Source organism: Sinohyriopsis cumingii, chromosome 10, assembly GCF_028554795.1.
Source record: "Sinohyriopsis cumingii isolate HCF-2022 chromosome 10, ASM2855479v2, whole genome shotgun sequence".
Classification (NCBI taxonomy): Eukaryota; Metazoa; Mollusca; class Bivalvia; order Unionida; family Unionidae; genus Sinohyriopsis; species Sinohyriopsis cumingii.
The window spans coordinates 43,213,961-43,229,762 of NC_142970.1; the positions used below are offsets into that span (position 1 = coordinate 43,213,961).

General features: G+C 39.9%; 1 protein-coding gene across 5 annotated transcripts in view; it reads right to left on the reverse strand.

Annotated features, from left to right (window-relative positions):
- Nucleotides 1-15,802, reverse strand: part of LOC149789940 (uncharacterized) — a 108,217-nt gene that overhangs the window by 58,454 nt on the left and 33,961 nt on the right. For 4 of the 5 annotated variants that reach the window (XM_089972012.1, XM_089972015.1, XM_089972014.1 and 1 more), the window contains exon 2: nucleotides 7,425-7,506. The exons of the other annotated variant lie outside the window; for it this stretch is intronic. In XM_089972012.1, coding sequence (XP_089828138.1) covers nucleotides 7,425-7,473 — 49 coding nt within the window. In that variant the 5' untranslated portion in view covers nucleotides 7,474-7,506. The remainder of the gene's footprint in view (nucleotides 1-7,424; nucleotides 7,507-15,802) is intronic. 5 annotated transcript variants of the gene reach the window in all.

Here is a 15,802-nt window from a genome sequence, read left to right on the forward strand (position 1 = left end):
GAAAATGTGCCACTCATGTGGCCAGGGCTGTCAACAATCCTTGTGTGCTCGAAGTGCGGGATAGACTTTTGTGCCTGGATTGGCCTCATTAGTCAGCTTCGAACACAACGCTTGACAACAGATAACTGAAGCTATTTCGGTAATGAGGATAGAACTTACGCCAATATTGTCCTAAACAACATCCCATCACACACATTTACATGCCAGGAGAGTTAGCTCCCTTTCTCATATTGAAAGTTTTTCACTTACAAAATGCATTATGTCAGCCAGCATTGTCATGCTGTGGTTATAATACAATGTACAATTTCAAAAATGTTCACTTCTTGACATATTGTCTGCAAGTAATTTGGTCTTTGCAATAAAAACTGTCTAATATGCAGAACTGTTTCATCTTTTTTACTATCCCGATACTGAATGCTCCATCTAAGTGATAGCTTAACAGCATTTTTAACTCCAGGTTATTCAGCGCCCATAACAATGCAGCCTGTGAATTAGTATAGCAAAAAATCAAAATGAGTCCACTGATGAGGCTTATTCTAAAATGGCTGAAAATAATTTCCAGGAAATCAAGGCAAGGCCATTTCTTAGGAATAACCCTTCACCCCGTAAGAGCACTTTTGGTTGTTGTTGTTGTTGTTGTAGGGTTTAACGCCATTTTCAGCACACGATAGGCTATACATGGTGGCCAGTATTAATGGTGGAGGAAGAACCCGGGAAAACCCTGGAAAGAACCACTGACCCACGAGAAGATACTGGCAAACTTTCTCACATACCCACATTAGCCGAATCCGAGACTCGAACCCATGCAGACTGAGGTGAGATGGTAGTGATCCGTTAACGGAAGCGCTTTAGACCACTCGGCCACTCGGGGCCCCCAAGATTACTTTTGGACTCATCTACTTAATTCTCATGGTAAAGCTATCTGATGCATCCATCTGATTCAAATAAATTGCCTGTTTTTTCACCCTTTATTCTAACCGCATGAAAGCTTGTTCCGGCGCCTACAGTAAACATCAAGAATTTATATCCCATTTTCATAGCACTAAATTTGGTGAAAACCTTCTTATAGAACCTAGGCATGGTTTTGGATTTTGCGGGCTTAAAAGTTAATGCTATTCTTCAACATAAGACATGCAAAAACCCTAGAAAGAACCACCAACCCATGGGAAGCTACTGGTAGCTTATCTTACATTTCCATAATGGCTGAATTGGCATGAGACTCAAACCCATGCAGTTCAGAGGGAGATATGTCAGTGATCTGTAAAGGTGAGTGATTCTGAACATTAGGCCAACTAAAACATCACTAAAGCTCTGGAGGCAAATCACCATTATGTTACATCAAAAGGTTGTTATTTACAATATGGTCAAAATCTGCTATTTAAAGTTACTGGGTTGGATTCAACTCTCTCCAAAATGGAGCCAGTGTATTTCATTCAGCACTTTCATGACTTTGGATAATTAGAAATATGACTGCAGCTTCAGTAAGTTGAATATCAAGACTCTGATATTAATGTAGGCAACATCCTGATGACTTAGTGATGCAGTCAAACACAATGGATCTGTAGATTTAGAAGCTGTGAAATGTCAGCTACAGTTGGTCACACAACTTTATTGATTTGAAGGTGAAAGAGTTTTCTTAAGAGTTTAAAGCATATAAAACTTATCCTGTGAAAAATAATGATACACCTACAAGGACCGTATGTTACTTATACATACACACACACCAAAAAGGTAAATTGGCTACAATGTATGTTGAAATTAACAAGCACTAAGTCGTTGAGGTAACAGGCATTCAGCACTGCACCGTATGAATTTGGCACATGTATATCAAACAGCCCGAATAGCATGAGATGCTATGAGGCAAAGGGTTAACTGCTGAGTGTTGAGATCATCTCTTGATATTTCTGAACATTAACAAGATTTTAATATACAGCCACTGCGGCAAACAACAAAGTGTATTACTGATAATATTTCAGCCATAACAAGATTTTAAAACTCAGCTACTGTGGCAAACAAACAGGATATAACATTGATAATATTTCCATTAAGGATCAAGTCAATATCATGATTTGCCGAAAACACTATGTGTATATGACTAGCTGTTCAGGAATTGTTACGACAACACAATTTTGAAAATGGCTGCCATGGTGTTTGTACCGGTTGTCAGATCAGCTCCTTGTTCATTTAGAACCAACATCATAAGACCTTTAGTTGAAAACCCCATTTTAATATGACCATCCATCTATGATAAAAAGTAATATCAAGATTTTCGGAGTCGCCAATATAGCAGCTATACTGCAGGTTTGATTGGCACCATTTCAAATTAATCCAAACTAGAAGTCTTCTGGTGAAAACAAAATGTCAATATGACTTTACATTGAAGTTGAGTAGCAATCAATCAGCAAAACAGCAACCATAGCAGCCATAGTGGATGTCAGAATGGCACTAAAATGGCCCTTTGGGCATTATTTGCTGTGTGAGTTGGCAACTACCAGTTTATACAACGACAGACTCAGAAAAAAAACGTTAAACTCTTAAATAAAGGCTTAGAAAGGAAGCAGCTGCAACAATTGACAAAATTTAGAATCAGTACTCATTCTGAACAAAATTAAAATGGGCATTATCCCAAGTCATGCTAGATATTGCCCTTTTAAAATAAACAGAGTATAGGATGAACAAAATCTCTTCTGTCACTGTCCTCTGTATGAAGACGGGAAAAATGTGTATATGTAAAGCATGTCAGATATGCAATCCATAATGACATACTATTTTGCCATTTATTCAGCATGTTAGACATGCAAGTCATAATGACATAACTTTTTGCCATTTATTCAGTATGTTAGATATACAATCCATAATGACATACTATTTTGCCATTTATTAAGCATGTTTCATTATGATATGACACCTCTTAAATGATTCAGTATTCTATGTGCAGGAAATGCAAAAGTGAGGAGGAACATGTATATTTTCAATGTTAACACTTTATATTAGATAATTAGTAATTGTGTTTTTTGTCGTATCCTTTAGTTAGATGAATGTCAATAGACTATCTTATCTTTACAAAGATCACAAAAAGCCTTTTGCTGAAAATCTCAAGCAAATATCACAATGCTTCACGAAGGAGGAGCAATACCATTTTCAAGATGGCCACTGTGGTGGCAGCAACACATTCATTTAGGTTAAAACCACTAGACCACAGGATGGTCCAATGTGCAAGTTTCATGGCAATCATCTAAGTAGTTTAGAAAGATTAACATTAATGACTTGTGCTAAAGACAGTGGACAACAGGCCATCCCATTAATCTTTCTTGACTAGGACTAGTAGAATTATGAATAGTAGAAATTCTGAATATCTGACCTATCCCTATCCTGACTAATAAATGTCCATAGAGTTACACTCATACGGTAATAAAAGTACCTGAATTTGCCATTCTAGAGACCACAATTGCTGAAAATCTAAATTTTTTAAAGATTACCTCAATCATTTCATACATTATTCTGCTTTTTCAATACTATGCATTCGGTCCGAGTCCATATTCACATATGAACCATGTGGTAATAATACAGTGCTAGATACATATTCACATATGAACCATGTGGTAATCATACAATGCTAGATACATATTCACATATGAACCATGTGGCAATGATACAGTGATATATACATATTCACATATGAACCATGTGGTAATAATACAGTGCTAGATACATATTCACATATGAACCATGTGGCAATGATACAGTGATATATACATATTCACATATGAACCATGTGGTAATAATACAGTGCTAGATACATGTTCACATATGAACCATGTGGTAATCATACAATGCTAGATACATATTCACATATGAACCATGTGGTAATCGTACAATGCTAGATACATACTCACATATGAACCATGTGGTAATCATACAGTGCTAGATAAATATTCCCACATGAACCATGTGGTAATCATGCAATGCTAGATAAATATTCCCACATGAACCATGTGGTAATCATACAATGCTAGATACATATTCACAAATGAACCATGTGGTAATCATACAGTGCTAGATACATATTCACATATGAACCATGTGGTAATCATACAGTGCTAGATACATATTCACATATGAACCATGTGGTAATCATACAGTGCTAGATACATATTCACATATGAACCATGTGGTAATCATACAGTGCTAGAAACATATTCACATATGAACCATGTGGTAATCATACAATACTAGATACATATTCACACATGAACCATGTGGTAATCATACAATGCTAGATACATATTCACATATGAACCATGTGGTAATCATACAGTGCTAGATACATATTCCCAAATGGACCACGTGGTAATCATACAGTGCTAGATACATATTCACCTATGAACCATGTGGTAATCATACAGTGCTAGATACATATTCCCACATGAACCATGTGGTAATCATACAGTGCTAGATAATTATTCCCACATGAACCATGTAGTAATCATACAGTGCTAGATAAATATTCCCACATGAACCATGTGGTAATCATACAGAGCTAGATAAATATTCCCACATGAACCATGTGGTAATCATACAGTGCTAGATACATATTCACACATGAACCATGTGGTAATCATACAGTGCTAGATACATATTCACACATGAACCATGTGGTAATCACAGAGCTAGATAAATATTCACACATGAACCATGTGGTAATCATACAATGCTAGATAAATATTCACACATGAACCATGTGGTAATCATACAGTGCTAGATACATATTCACACATGAACCATGTGGTAATCATACAGTGCTAGATAAATATTCACACATGAACCATGTGGTAATCATACAGTGCTGGATAAATACTGATCTGGCTATTGGAATATTTCTCAGCCATTTGCATCAGATCTTGACATAAACTTGGAAGCAGTTGTAGGAATACACATCAATTTCATGTTTTGGGTCATGTGATCTTTCTCATGTATTGCTTTGAAGGCCTAAGTGGATAGAGCATCCGCCTCAAATGCAGGAGGTTCAACAACAACCCCCCTGAATCATACCAATGACTTAGCACCAGCCTCGCTAGGTGCTCAGCATTGAGGTTAGTGTGCAGACTGGTGTCGGACTAATGACTGGGTGGGACATCATACTACATGTCTGTGGCATGATGCCTCAGTGCTAAACATCACTGTAAGCTGCCACACTGCAGACATCGTAGTGATATGACTGCATAATTGTGAAAGCTATGTTGAATATAAAAATTTCAAGTCCTGGTGCTTCTTGTATTTTGCCATGTAAAGTAAGCTATTCCTTAAGTCTTGTTATTTCATGCTGTTGCTATGTACAGCATGCCACTTCTCTAGCAAAGTCTTGTTATTTCATACTGTTGCTATGTACAGTATGCCACTTCCTCGACCAAGTCTTATTTCATGCTGTTGCTATGTACAGTATGCCACTTCCCTAACCAAGTCTTATTTCATGATGTTGCTATGTACAGTATGCCACTTCCCTAACCAAGTCTTGTTATTTCATGCTGTTGCTATGTACAGCATGCCACTTCTCTAGCAAAGTCTTATTAGTTCATACTGTTGCTATGTACAGTATGCCACTTCCTTGACCAAGTCTTATTTCATGCTGTTGCTATGTACAGTATGCCACTTCCCTAACCATGTCTTGTTATTTCACGCTGTTGCTATGTACAGTATCCCATTTCCCTAAACAATCTTGTCATTTCATGCTGTTGCTATGTACAGTATGCCACTTCCCTAACCAAGTCTTATTTCATGTTGTTGCTATGTACAGTATGCCACTTCCCTAACCAAGTCTTGTTATTTCATGATGTTGCTATGTACAGCATGCCACTTCTCTAGCAAAGTCTTATTAGTTCATACTGTTGCTATGTACAGTATGCCACTTCCTTGACCAAGTCTTATTTCATGCTGTTGCTATGTACAGTATGCCACTTCCCTAACCATGTCTTGTTATTTCACGCTGTTGCTATGTACAGTATCCCATTTCCCTAAACAATCTTGTCATTTCATGCTGTTGCTATGTACAGTATGCCACTTCCCTAACCAAGTCTTGTTATTTCACGCTGTTGCTATGTACAGTATCCCATTTCCCTAAACAATCTTGTCATTTCATGCTGTTGCTATGTATAGTATGCCACTTCCCTAACCAAGTCTTGTTATTTCGTCTTGTTGCTATGTACAGTATGACACTTCCCTAACCAAGTCTTGTTATTTCATGTCTGGTGTTACATTAGATTAGTCACCTCCCTAACTATTATGATGTGTATATAATGATAATGGAGCAGGGGAATGGGCATAATGTAAAATTCAGTATGACAATGTATCAAGGAAGAATCCTGTCATCATTTATTGCCAAGTCACACACACACACACACACTTTGAAATAGTATTATCATACAGGTTAGAGAATATTCTAATTCATACTCCATGGTGATTATGGCACCCATTGCCTTGCCTACATGCACGAACCTTTATACCCCTCGACTATCCACAGATCACCAACAAATGATACTACGAAGTCACTTGCATATGAATTCATGTGTAGCAGACACACATATCGACCTAGTAATTAATTCCCATCTAAGTACAGTCACTACAGATACCTATGACAGAAATCAAGATTTATATAGGCTATTATCTTTTTATGAAGAAATAATATTATCATACAATTCTGAGAGTTTTATATACAACAAACAGAGTGGAATGTGCTATCCCTGGATCCTACAGAAGAATACTTGATAACATGAAGTAAATGTCTAAATATCATGTAGGTTATATAATTATCAAAGTTCTCAAACTGGATGGTAACATCTCTTCATATTCGAAAATGCACCATCAAACATTCTACTATAGGATCTACATATTGTATAATTCTCTTTCTCTCTCTCTCTCTCTCAGTACAGAGTTTTTATACAAACTAAAATACCAAATACTGAAATGATGGATGTGAGTATTTGTACAAATTCTTGTATTCTCAGTTTAAATTTCATATGATTGTCATTTGCAAAAAACAGTATTTGTGTACAGCAGAATGTCATTTTGTGTTGTTGTAGTAGGGTTTAATGCCATTTTGCAGCACAAGATAGGCTATAAATGGTGGCCAGTATAAATGGTGGAGGAAAAACCCTGGAAAACCCAGGAAAGAACCACTGACCCACGAGAAGCTACTGGCAAGCTTTCTCGCATAGCCACATTAGATGAACCTGAGACTCGAACCTACGCCGACAGGTGAGATGGCAGTGATCAATAACGGTGAGCGCTTTAGACCACTCTGCCACTCAGGGCCCCACAGTATGTCATAGGAATGTACCTAATATAAACAAACCTGTACAATTCAATGCAGCCTAAATATACAGAGTCCTGCATGTGTGCCTGTAATAACGTTGTGTAGTTACCATTACCTTGTTTGTCATCTTCAGATTCCCCAGGGACCAGTCCAGATGGAGGCATTTCTGTTGCTACACTTGACTGCCCTTGATCTACCTAGACAAATGGAAGATATTATTGGTAAACTATGGCAAAACTTACTGTACAAAAGAACAATGGTCTGTGATATGATACTGGAGCCAGCATCAACAATTTCAATTTTTCTCATATAACTGACTTGAGGCACAGGCATTTATGAGGGAACACAATAGAACATTACTGTACTATAATTGAGAAAATCATTATATGGCATTTACCTCTGCATATTTCAAGACTGAATTAAATCAAACTGGCTCACTTCCAAATAAAAATTGATATAGTTCTGCAATTGCAAATCAGTTTTAAAGATTTTTTAAATTTTAGTTTGTGATTTAGTGTCATGTCATAAATACTTTGAGTAGTCAGGTTAGTTTTATGTTTTTGCTTCATCAAAGACAAATTTTTTAAATGGAGTATCAAATGTTGTAAATTGTTCTGGTTTGGGGGTGTCTTTGAAGAAATAAACTTGCGGCAGATAAATAAAAATATTTCAGTGTCAAATCGGTTCTAGATGAATAGAATAATGACAGACATTTATTCATGTGCACAGTGAACAATACGCTTGGGAAAGTGCCCCAAATGACTGACCTTTATGTGCGTGTACATGCAGTAAGCAAGATTTTCCAATGACTTTTGTGTGAAAGTATCACAACAACTTCATGGTCCAGATCTGGCACATGTCTCCAAAGATACTAATATGTGCCAACAACTGTCTTCATCATGACCATCATAATCATACAAATTATTATTGCAGCGACACTAACTGAAAGGGACATAACTATCAATTATAATTGTTTTCCTTAGGTGTGTACATTTAACCTACACCTGGGTCATCTCATGTTTTTCCTTATCATATACAGCAGCAGAGGGGGCGAATCGGACATTTGTCTGAATCGTCATTTGGTTTAATTAATACTTTCTGCACTCAGCGGATCCGGTGTCGTCAGCGCCTGGTAAAAAAAAAACGACGTCGTCGTCGGGGGGATCGTCCAATCGTCATTAATGCCGATCCCCAGCGTCGTCAGCGTCCGGTAAACACATCGACGACCGCGTCGATGTCATCGCCCCCTCTGCTGCTATGATCTTACAAATAGAGTAACCACTAACTCCTCCTCTTGTAGATCAATTAGGTTATTTGACTGATCGGTGAGTCTGAAATTAATTCTCGTTAAAAACCGATTATGGCATCTCATATAGACCGGATTAATCGGACTCTCAACTATTAAAAATCCCGGAGGGGCTGTTGGTGAAAACGAATAAAGGATATACCCCTGTTGAGCCTGATTTGATTGCTTGGTATCTACCTGGTAACTCCCTTCGATAGCATCACACACTAGATTGATTGCTATCACCGATGCGATATTTACGTTGTGCGGGGCAATATGCCTACCACCATCTCCGTTATCGTGTCTGAGGATATAAGTTGATGGGGCGAGAAAATCATTAAGAGACTTTCTTAGTTCTGGCGCGTTGTATCCTGGAAGCTTGAAATCGGGTAAATCGGCTTCTGTGATATTATACTCGGTTAGGAATTTTTGCTTATTATCATTGTTGTTAGCGGATATTGTCTCAACGATTCGTTTATTAATATATTCCATGTCTGATATACGTTGATTTAACACCTCAACGTGTTTTCGTGCTTTTGTTTTCCGTAGCTGTTCTAGTTGTAATTGGTAATAACGATTAATCTCGATAAAAAACCTATTAATATCATTTAAACCAACTGTGGTCGACGCGAACAATTTAGGAGTTTTCTTATACGGAAACTCCCATTGCATGGTATTCCTGTCTTGAAATATAAACTTGCTGGGTAATAACGCGCTTTTTATAATAGACAAATCAATTCGATAATTGGGATCAATCTCATGATACGATTGCGCATTCGTGTGTAAGTCCGCGGGGATTTCATGAGGTGGATTCTTGGGCCATCCTAGTATGGTTCTTATTGAACTACCATAAATATCAACCATATACCCCGGTGTGCTTATTTCAATCGTCGACGATAACGTCGGTTCATGAACCGTAATAGCGATTTTTGATTCTTTTCCTGTGATCGATTTTATCCTGCGTTGAAATTCGTTATTGATTTGTTCTATTTGGTATGACCCAGTTGGTATTGTAACCTCCTTCCAGTCTGGGGTCCCATCGGGTTTATTTGTCCATGCAAAAACCAGCGAGTTATTAGGTTGTTGTCCGTTAAATGCTTCCGCTCGGATATTAGGCCAACTGTGATATACTCGCAATTTTGCCAGCGCTATTTCCTTCACTGGAACCGGTGATGGAAAGTTCACACTGAATTCGGGTTTCGTTGACGTTATCGATATCATACTTGTTTGTACCGGAGTGGTGTTCTCCGCGATCCGTTGAAGCAACTGAAACCCTTCGGGGTTCAGCGACATTATTATTATTCGTTGTGTCTAATTTCAACAACGAGAGTCTATTGAAGTGGTTCCGGCTTCCAGTTGAAAATCCTCGATTTTTGACATCGCGGAGTTATGCAACTGGACCATCGCGGAGAATTCAACATCGGATATAAACGAATTATCGATCGACAACGAGATCAACCCGGATAATTTCGAGTACGCGTCGGATACTATTTGATGTTTTACTGTATACTCGTTGAGTTTTTTCTGAAAACACGATGATATCTTCCTAGTGATTGCGTTGGCGACTCCAGCAATTGTTGTCATCGCGGAGACAGCGATTGGAACAGCGATCGGGGCTATCGTGGTCACCGTGGACAAAACGACGCCGGTACCGGCTACTATACCTGACACCGAGTACACGACCGCGTCGATGGCGGTTATTTTACGACGGTATTTTTTTATTTTTGCACGGTATTGTTCGGAAAGCGTTTTCAAGTTCGCGGAGAATTCTTTTGCGGTATCGAATCGATATTGATGTGACGTCGGTGATACCTCCGATTCAATTACCCTGGTGGTCATTTCTATTCTAAAAGAGCTAGTGTTTTTAATTACTCACTTAGATTCACTACAAACTCCGCATGCCATGTAATGTTTGCCTCGGTTAAATGTCTATCGACGGCATAAATTGTGAACGGTTCAGTTGCGTCCTTGTCTATAATTGTTGATATTGTATTGTCAAACCCGGATGAACTCGACGATAATATATTAAACTGCATCATTGAAACCAGTGTCAATCGATAAATGCCCTTAACAGTTGCGGTGTTATCTATTGTATTCTGTGTAGGAGTCCAAGCGAATGATCCATGCCGAATTGTGTATACTGTGTTGATGGTGTTCTCGTGAGGGATTTTTATTTTTTCGAGTTGCTCTGTCATTTTAGGTAGTTTGTCTTTAATCGCTGCAACCCTAGTAATGAGTGCATCTATTTCCTGTATATGCGTGTCCACATCTTTTTTGTCCGCTGCAACCTTAGTAATGAGTGTATTTATTTCCTGTGTATGCGCGTCTACATTTTTTTTGTTCGCTGCAACCTTAGTAATGAGTGTATTTATTTCCTGTGTATGCGCGTCTACATTTTTTTTGTTTGCTGCAACCTTAGTAATGAGTGTATTTATTTCCTGTGTGTGCGCGTCCACATTATTTATGATCGTTGTAACATTAGCAATGAGTGTATTTATTTCCCGTTCATGCGCCTCTATATTCCCTCTGTTCACTTCAACATTAGTTTTGATCGTTTCTATTTTCCCTTCATGCGCGTTTACATTATTTGTGATCGATATAACGTCAGTAATGAGTTAATTTATATCCCCTCTGTTCGCTGCAGCCCTGGCAATGAGTTTATTTATTTCCTGTCCATACGCAGTGATATCATTTATGGTTGTTGTGATTTCATCCAGCTTGGTATTTTTTTTACCAAAGAATTTATCAAAGTTGTCATCGATCCTGTTAACATTTTTAAATGTCGGGTTAAAATTGACCCGACAGCGTCGTAAACTCCGAAATAGTATTCTTTATTGTTGCAAGATTCGGTTCGGTTACCGTCGGGGTCCCAAAAAAACTAGCGGTAGTGAGTTGTATATCGGTGACAGATTTTTTCACATGCGTGTCAAGTTCGGTTACCAATCTATCTAACCTTATAAAACCGTCTTGGATTAATGTTACCCTATCCGTCACCGTCGATATGTGTTCACCTGGTTTGAGTCGTCCGTCGTTGGTATACAACGCGATAGTGTTCTCGGCGGCATCACGCTGTCGTATTAAAACATCATCCAGCGACACATTGCTGGATTTCAATTTACCCTGGCGGTCTTGAAATACAACTATTTCGCCCGGGTCAACACTGGTTAAATTCAACGTATCAGCGATTTCATCCTCAATTAGTTTTTTTATGTCACCGGTGGCGGGCGTTTCCGTGGGTTTTTTCAGCGCCGAAACCGGTCGTCCCCAGATATCAATCATCGTTATTGTAAAAAAAACAGCGTTTCTAATTAACCCGCCGGGCCTCCACGACCCCACTAGTGTATTCGTTTACAACCACATGAGGTGGTTTCCGCGATGATGAAATCGCCGCGAGTACGTTTAACACCTCACGGCCGCATATTGGTGGGTCACTTAATTGCTGTGTTGGCAGCGTGGAATAAAAAACCCGGGCTGAACACGCCCGGATATACCGCATGAACTCGTTCGGCGGGGCTAACCCGTATGAATCAAAATAGACGATCGCACGCGGATCAATTGCGTATGCAACCCAATGAGTTCCCGCTCCGGAGGACCCATCGAGGTTAATTATGCCGGTTTCAATATTCCTTGGTGCCGCCGGTAATTGATCCCTCATAAAAACACCTCTGAAGTTTTTTATCGCTAGCGCGTTTGCGGCGTCTATTAAATCAAAATTAGACATTGGAGTCATTAAACGGTTCCCGGTAGTCTCAGACCCTTCCCCGAGTACCATGAATACGGGGTTCCCGGTAGTCTTAGACCCTTTCCGGCTACGGGTCGTTTTTTTTTTATATCCTTTCCCGGTTGCCTTCTTCAATGCCATCCCCGCCGCGGTACCAACGGCCCCCAACGCCGCCGCCTTAGCCACTGCTGGGGCCGCCGCTGCAATCAACGCTGGAATCGCAGCCAACAGCGGAAATATCCCACCGGTCTTTTCCATGTTTTTAATTGCTGCGGCCGAAAAATCTATTTGAACACCCTTTTTATTTTCCATCGCATTATTGAAATGTTTTATTTGACGCGCCGTCAACGATATCTTATGATTACCACCCGCCATCTGCGACGGCTTCAGCGTTATTGTGGTTCCGCATTGTTTAGCCGACTTTGATCTTAATTTCTTGACTTGACCATCAGTTAGCGTAACGCCGACAACACTATACGACATTTTATTGTAAACGCGTTTGTGTTTTCAATTACATGTTTTCCACTGGCGCATCAACGATTCTCATTCGTCCACCAACACCTTCTAGCAGCATTGATTTATCGCTGAGAATGACAGCAACCGCTCTATAATTAACACCACCCGGGGGGGCTATACGAGCTCGGAAGTGTATATCAACGACGGATTGTCTCGTTAAATCAAGATGTTCCAACGAAAAATAATAAATCGGATACAGTTTTTTAAAATCAAGTTGTGATATTTGCAAACCAGTGTCGACGTTTTGATCGCGACCCATATATGACAGCAATCGATGGTACACACGTGCGATATGGTTGTTGTCGTAATTAAGCTGTATATCCTCGGATGGTTCCTGTTGTCCGTTTATTCTCAGCGAAACATCCTTGACTCCTAATTGATCAAATATCATATGGCTGTGTTCTTGACTGCCCAATCGATTCCTATTCTGCAGCGCTATGAATATATGACGAGGGGCTGAAACACCCTGTTTTGATGCCAGGTGCCATGTAAACGTATCGGCGACGTTATCCTCTTTAGCATCAGTTGTTACCGCTAGCCAACTCAACAACGATTTTCCTCCCTGTTCCATAAATGCTAACAATCGTGCTTCCGTGGTAACTGATGGAGTCAGCACCGGCATCCATAATGCCATTTTAGTTAAAACAACCTTACCGGCAGCGACGCCAGCAGCATGCCATATTGCATTGTTATCATCGCCCCTTCGCGTCAGCGCGATTGTATGCTTAGCCCCATAGATAACTTTTCTGACGTTTCTGCAGAATCCAAATATGTGATGGAGTGGAATCGCGCATGAAAACTGTCGGCGTTGTCCTTGCAACATCCCTACTCGTGTTGCGAATCCCATATTGTAATTACCGTTAAGACTTTTTATAATATTGAAATCAGCGCCCGGTCTTGCCCTGCGGTCTGAAATGGCTGCTTCAGCTTATCAGCAACTGCGGTATCTCTTGCCGTCAGCACGTTGATGTACTGAAGATGATCAGCGTTATTAGTGGTGTCCTTTGCGAACATCATAGATGGGCCCGCCGATCTTGTATAATCATCCGAGTATCTCGCTAACCCAATTATCGTCTTTGCAACATCAACCTCGCGTTCTATTGATTCAATTTCTCGCCCGTCAATAAGATATCTGGCGCTCTCAAATAACGCCATGATACCGTTGTTGACAAAACCAACTCGAACACGATCGTCATCTGCGTACGGTGCATTATCGGCAGCATTTGTCACGAGTTCTCCCTCAATTTCGATAAACGCTTCACACGGCAGAAAGTATTTACTGGTATCTTGGACTTGAAGTTCAATTCGCGATCGTAGGTCGGGTTGTGTTGCATAATAAGAATAATACTGATAATCACGAACAGAATCATCCCTGCGCACTGGGGCATCCATATCAAACGCGGGATCAGCGGTTCGCGCAAACATTTCTATTATTTATCATGTTGATGTTTTCAATTGAAATCCATCAACGTCGTTTTCGTCGTAGACCACTCCCCGCTATCGCGTTCATGAGCGCGTTGGTTGCCGCATCGGTGGATGGCTCAGCCATTGATGACTCAGCCACCAACGACTCTAGTTTTTCTTCCACGGCGTTATTTATTACTTTACTGACATTTGCAGGCATCACTGTCGTTGATGGCATCACCGGTGGTTTCTGTTTTTTTCTTCTCACCAACGACATTAGTTTGTCCCGCGTGGCTGAAAGCGCCTTTCCGGCAACATCAATACCCTTATCACGAATAACGTCAATAGCCTTCATTCCTAATTGTTTGGCTAACGGCGCTACTTTTGGGGCCATTCTTGTAAATAACCCCGCAATGGTGCTACCGAGACCATCTCCATAGTACGCGCGGTAAACAGGCAATCGCGAGTTTACCACGTAGACGAGTACTGGTTTATCGTGGTTGTAGTGTATGATCATCTTTATTATAAAAACACCAGTTTTCCAATTAATCATCCACTAACTCGTCTATGAGCGTTCGATACACATTAATGTCCATAATACCGCCTGCAAATAACCGCTTGAAGATATCAGCGGCCTCATTGATTATTTCCGTAGAGTTATTTCCGGCTCGTATTCCTCCGATTAGTACTTCCAGCCGTGATATATCACTGAGAACACTACCAGGACAAGCGTTTTCAACTAGACCACTACCACTTGGATACCCCTCTCCGCTTGTTTTTTTAGAACCAGCTTTTTTTTGGATTTCTCCTTTTCGCTGTTCTCGCTGTCGTATATCATAATCATCAATTCCCTTTTTAAATTCTTTATACTCCAATTCTTTTGTATCCAAGCGATCAATCTCTTTATTCCTTTTATACAACCAATTAACCCAGTCATCTCGTTTTATACTACTGTTTTTATACTCGTCTTTTAAAAGTTTTTTCTTGAATGATAGCTTTGAGCGGCAAAATTACCAAAAATCCTATACTCGTCGGGTTTCAGTAATTGAGGTCGTTTTATTTGTGCTATAGCCTTTTCAGTGAGTTTATCCACAAAGGAAACCCCTCTTTGAGTGGAGGTTTTTTGAAGTTCACCAACATCACCCTGTTCAGAATCATCAATATCAGCTAATCGTTCATACTCTCGTTGGGTTTTTATATCACTGGAAAGTTGTTTTATCCGTTGCTGTGTTTGTTCTGTCTCTGCTGCTATCTTTTCAAGTACAGGAAGAAGAGGCGCCTCTTTCCGTTCGCCCTCCTTAGGAATATCTCCATATATTGCCCGTTCTGTTGCCGCCGTAACATCCCTAGTCGCTTTAGTTACCGGGGCAAACAGTTGTTCGCTTGCAACAGCAAAATCAGTTTGTAGTTGCTGCCGCGTTTGAAGTTGTTCTCGGACCCTGTCTCGTAACGGTATGAACTTTTTAAGCGCTGCTAGCCGCTCTCTGGCCAGCCGAGTAGTAAGTGATTCACCTACCATTATTGCAATTGCGAAGCAATTTCTAATTTCTCGCCGAGTGTGCCATCG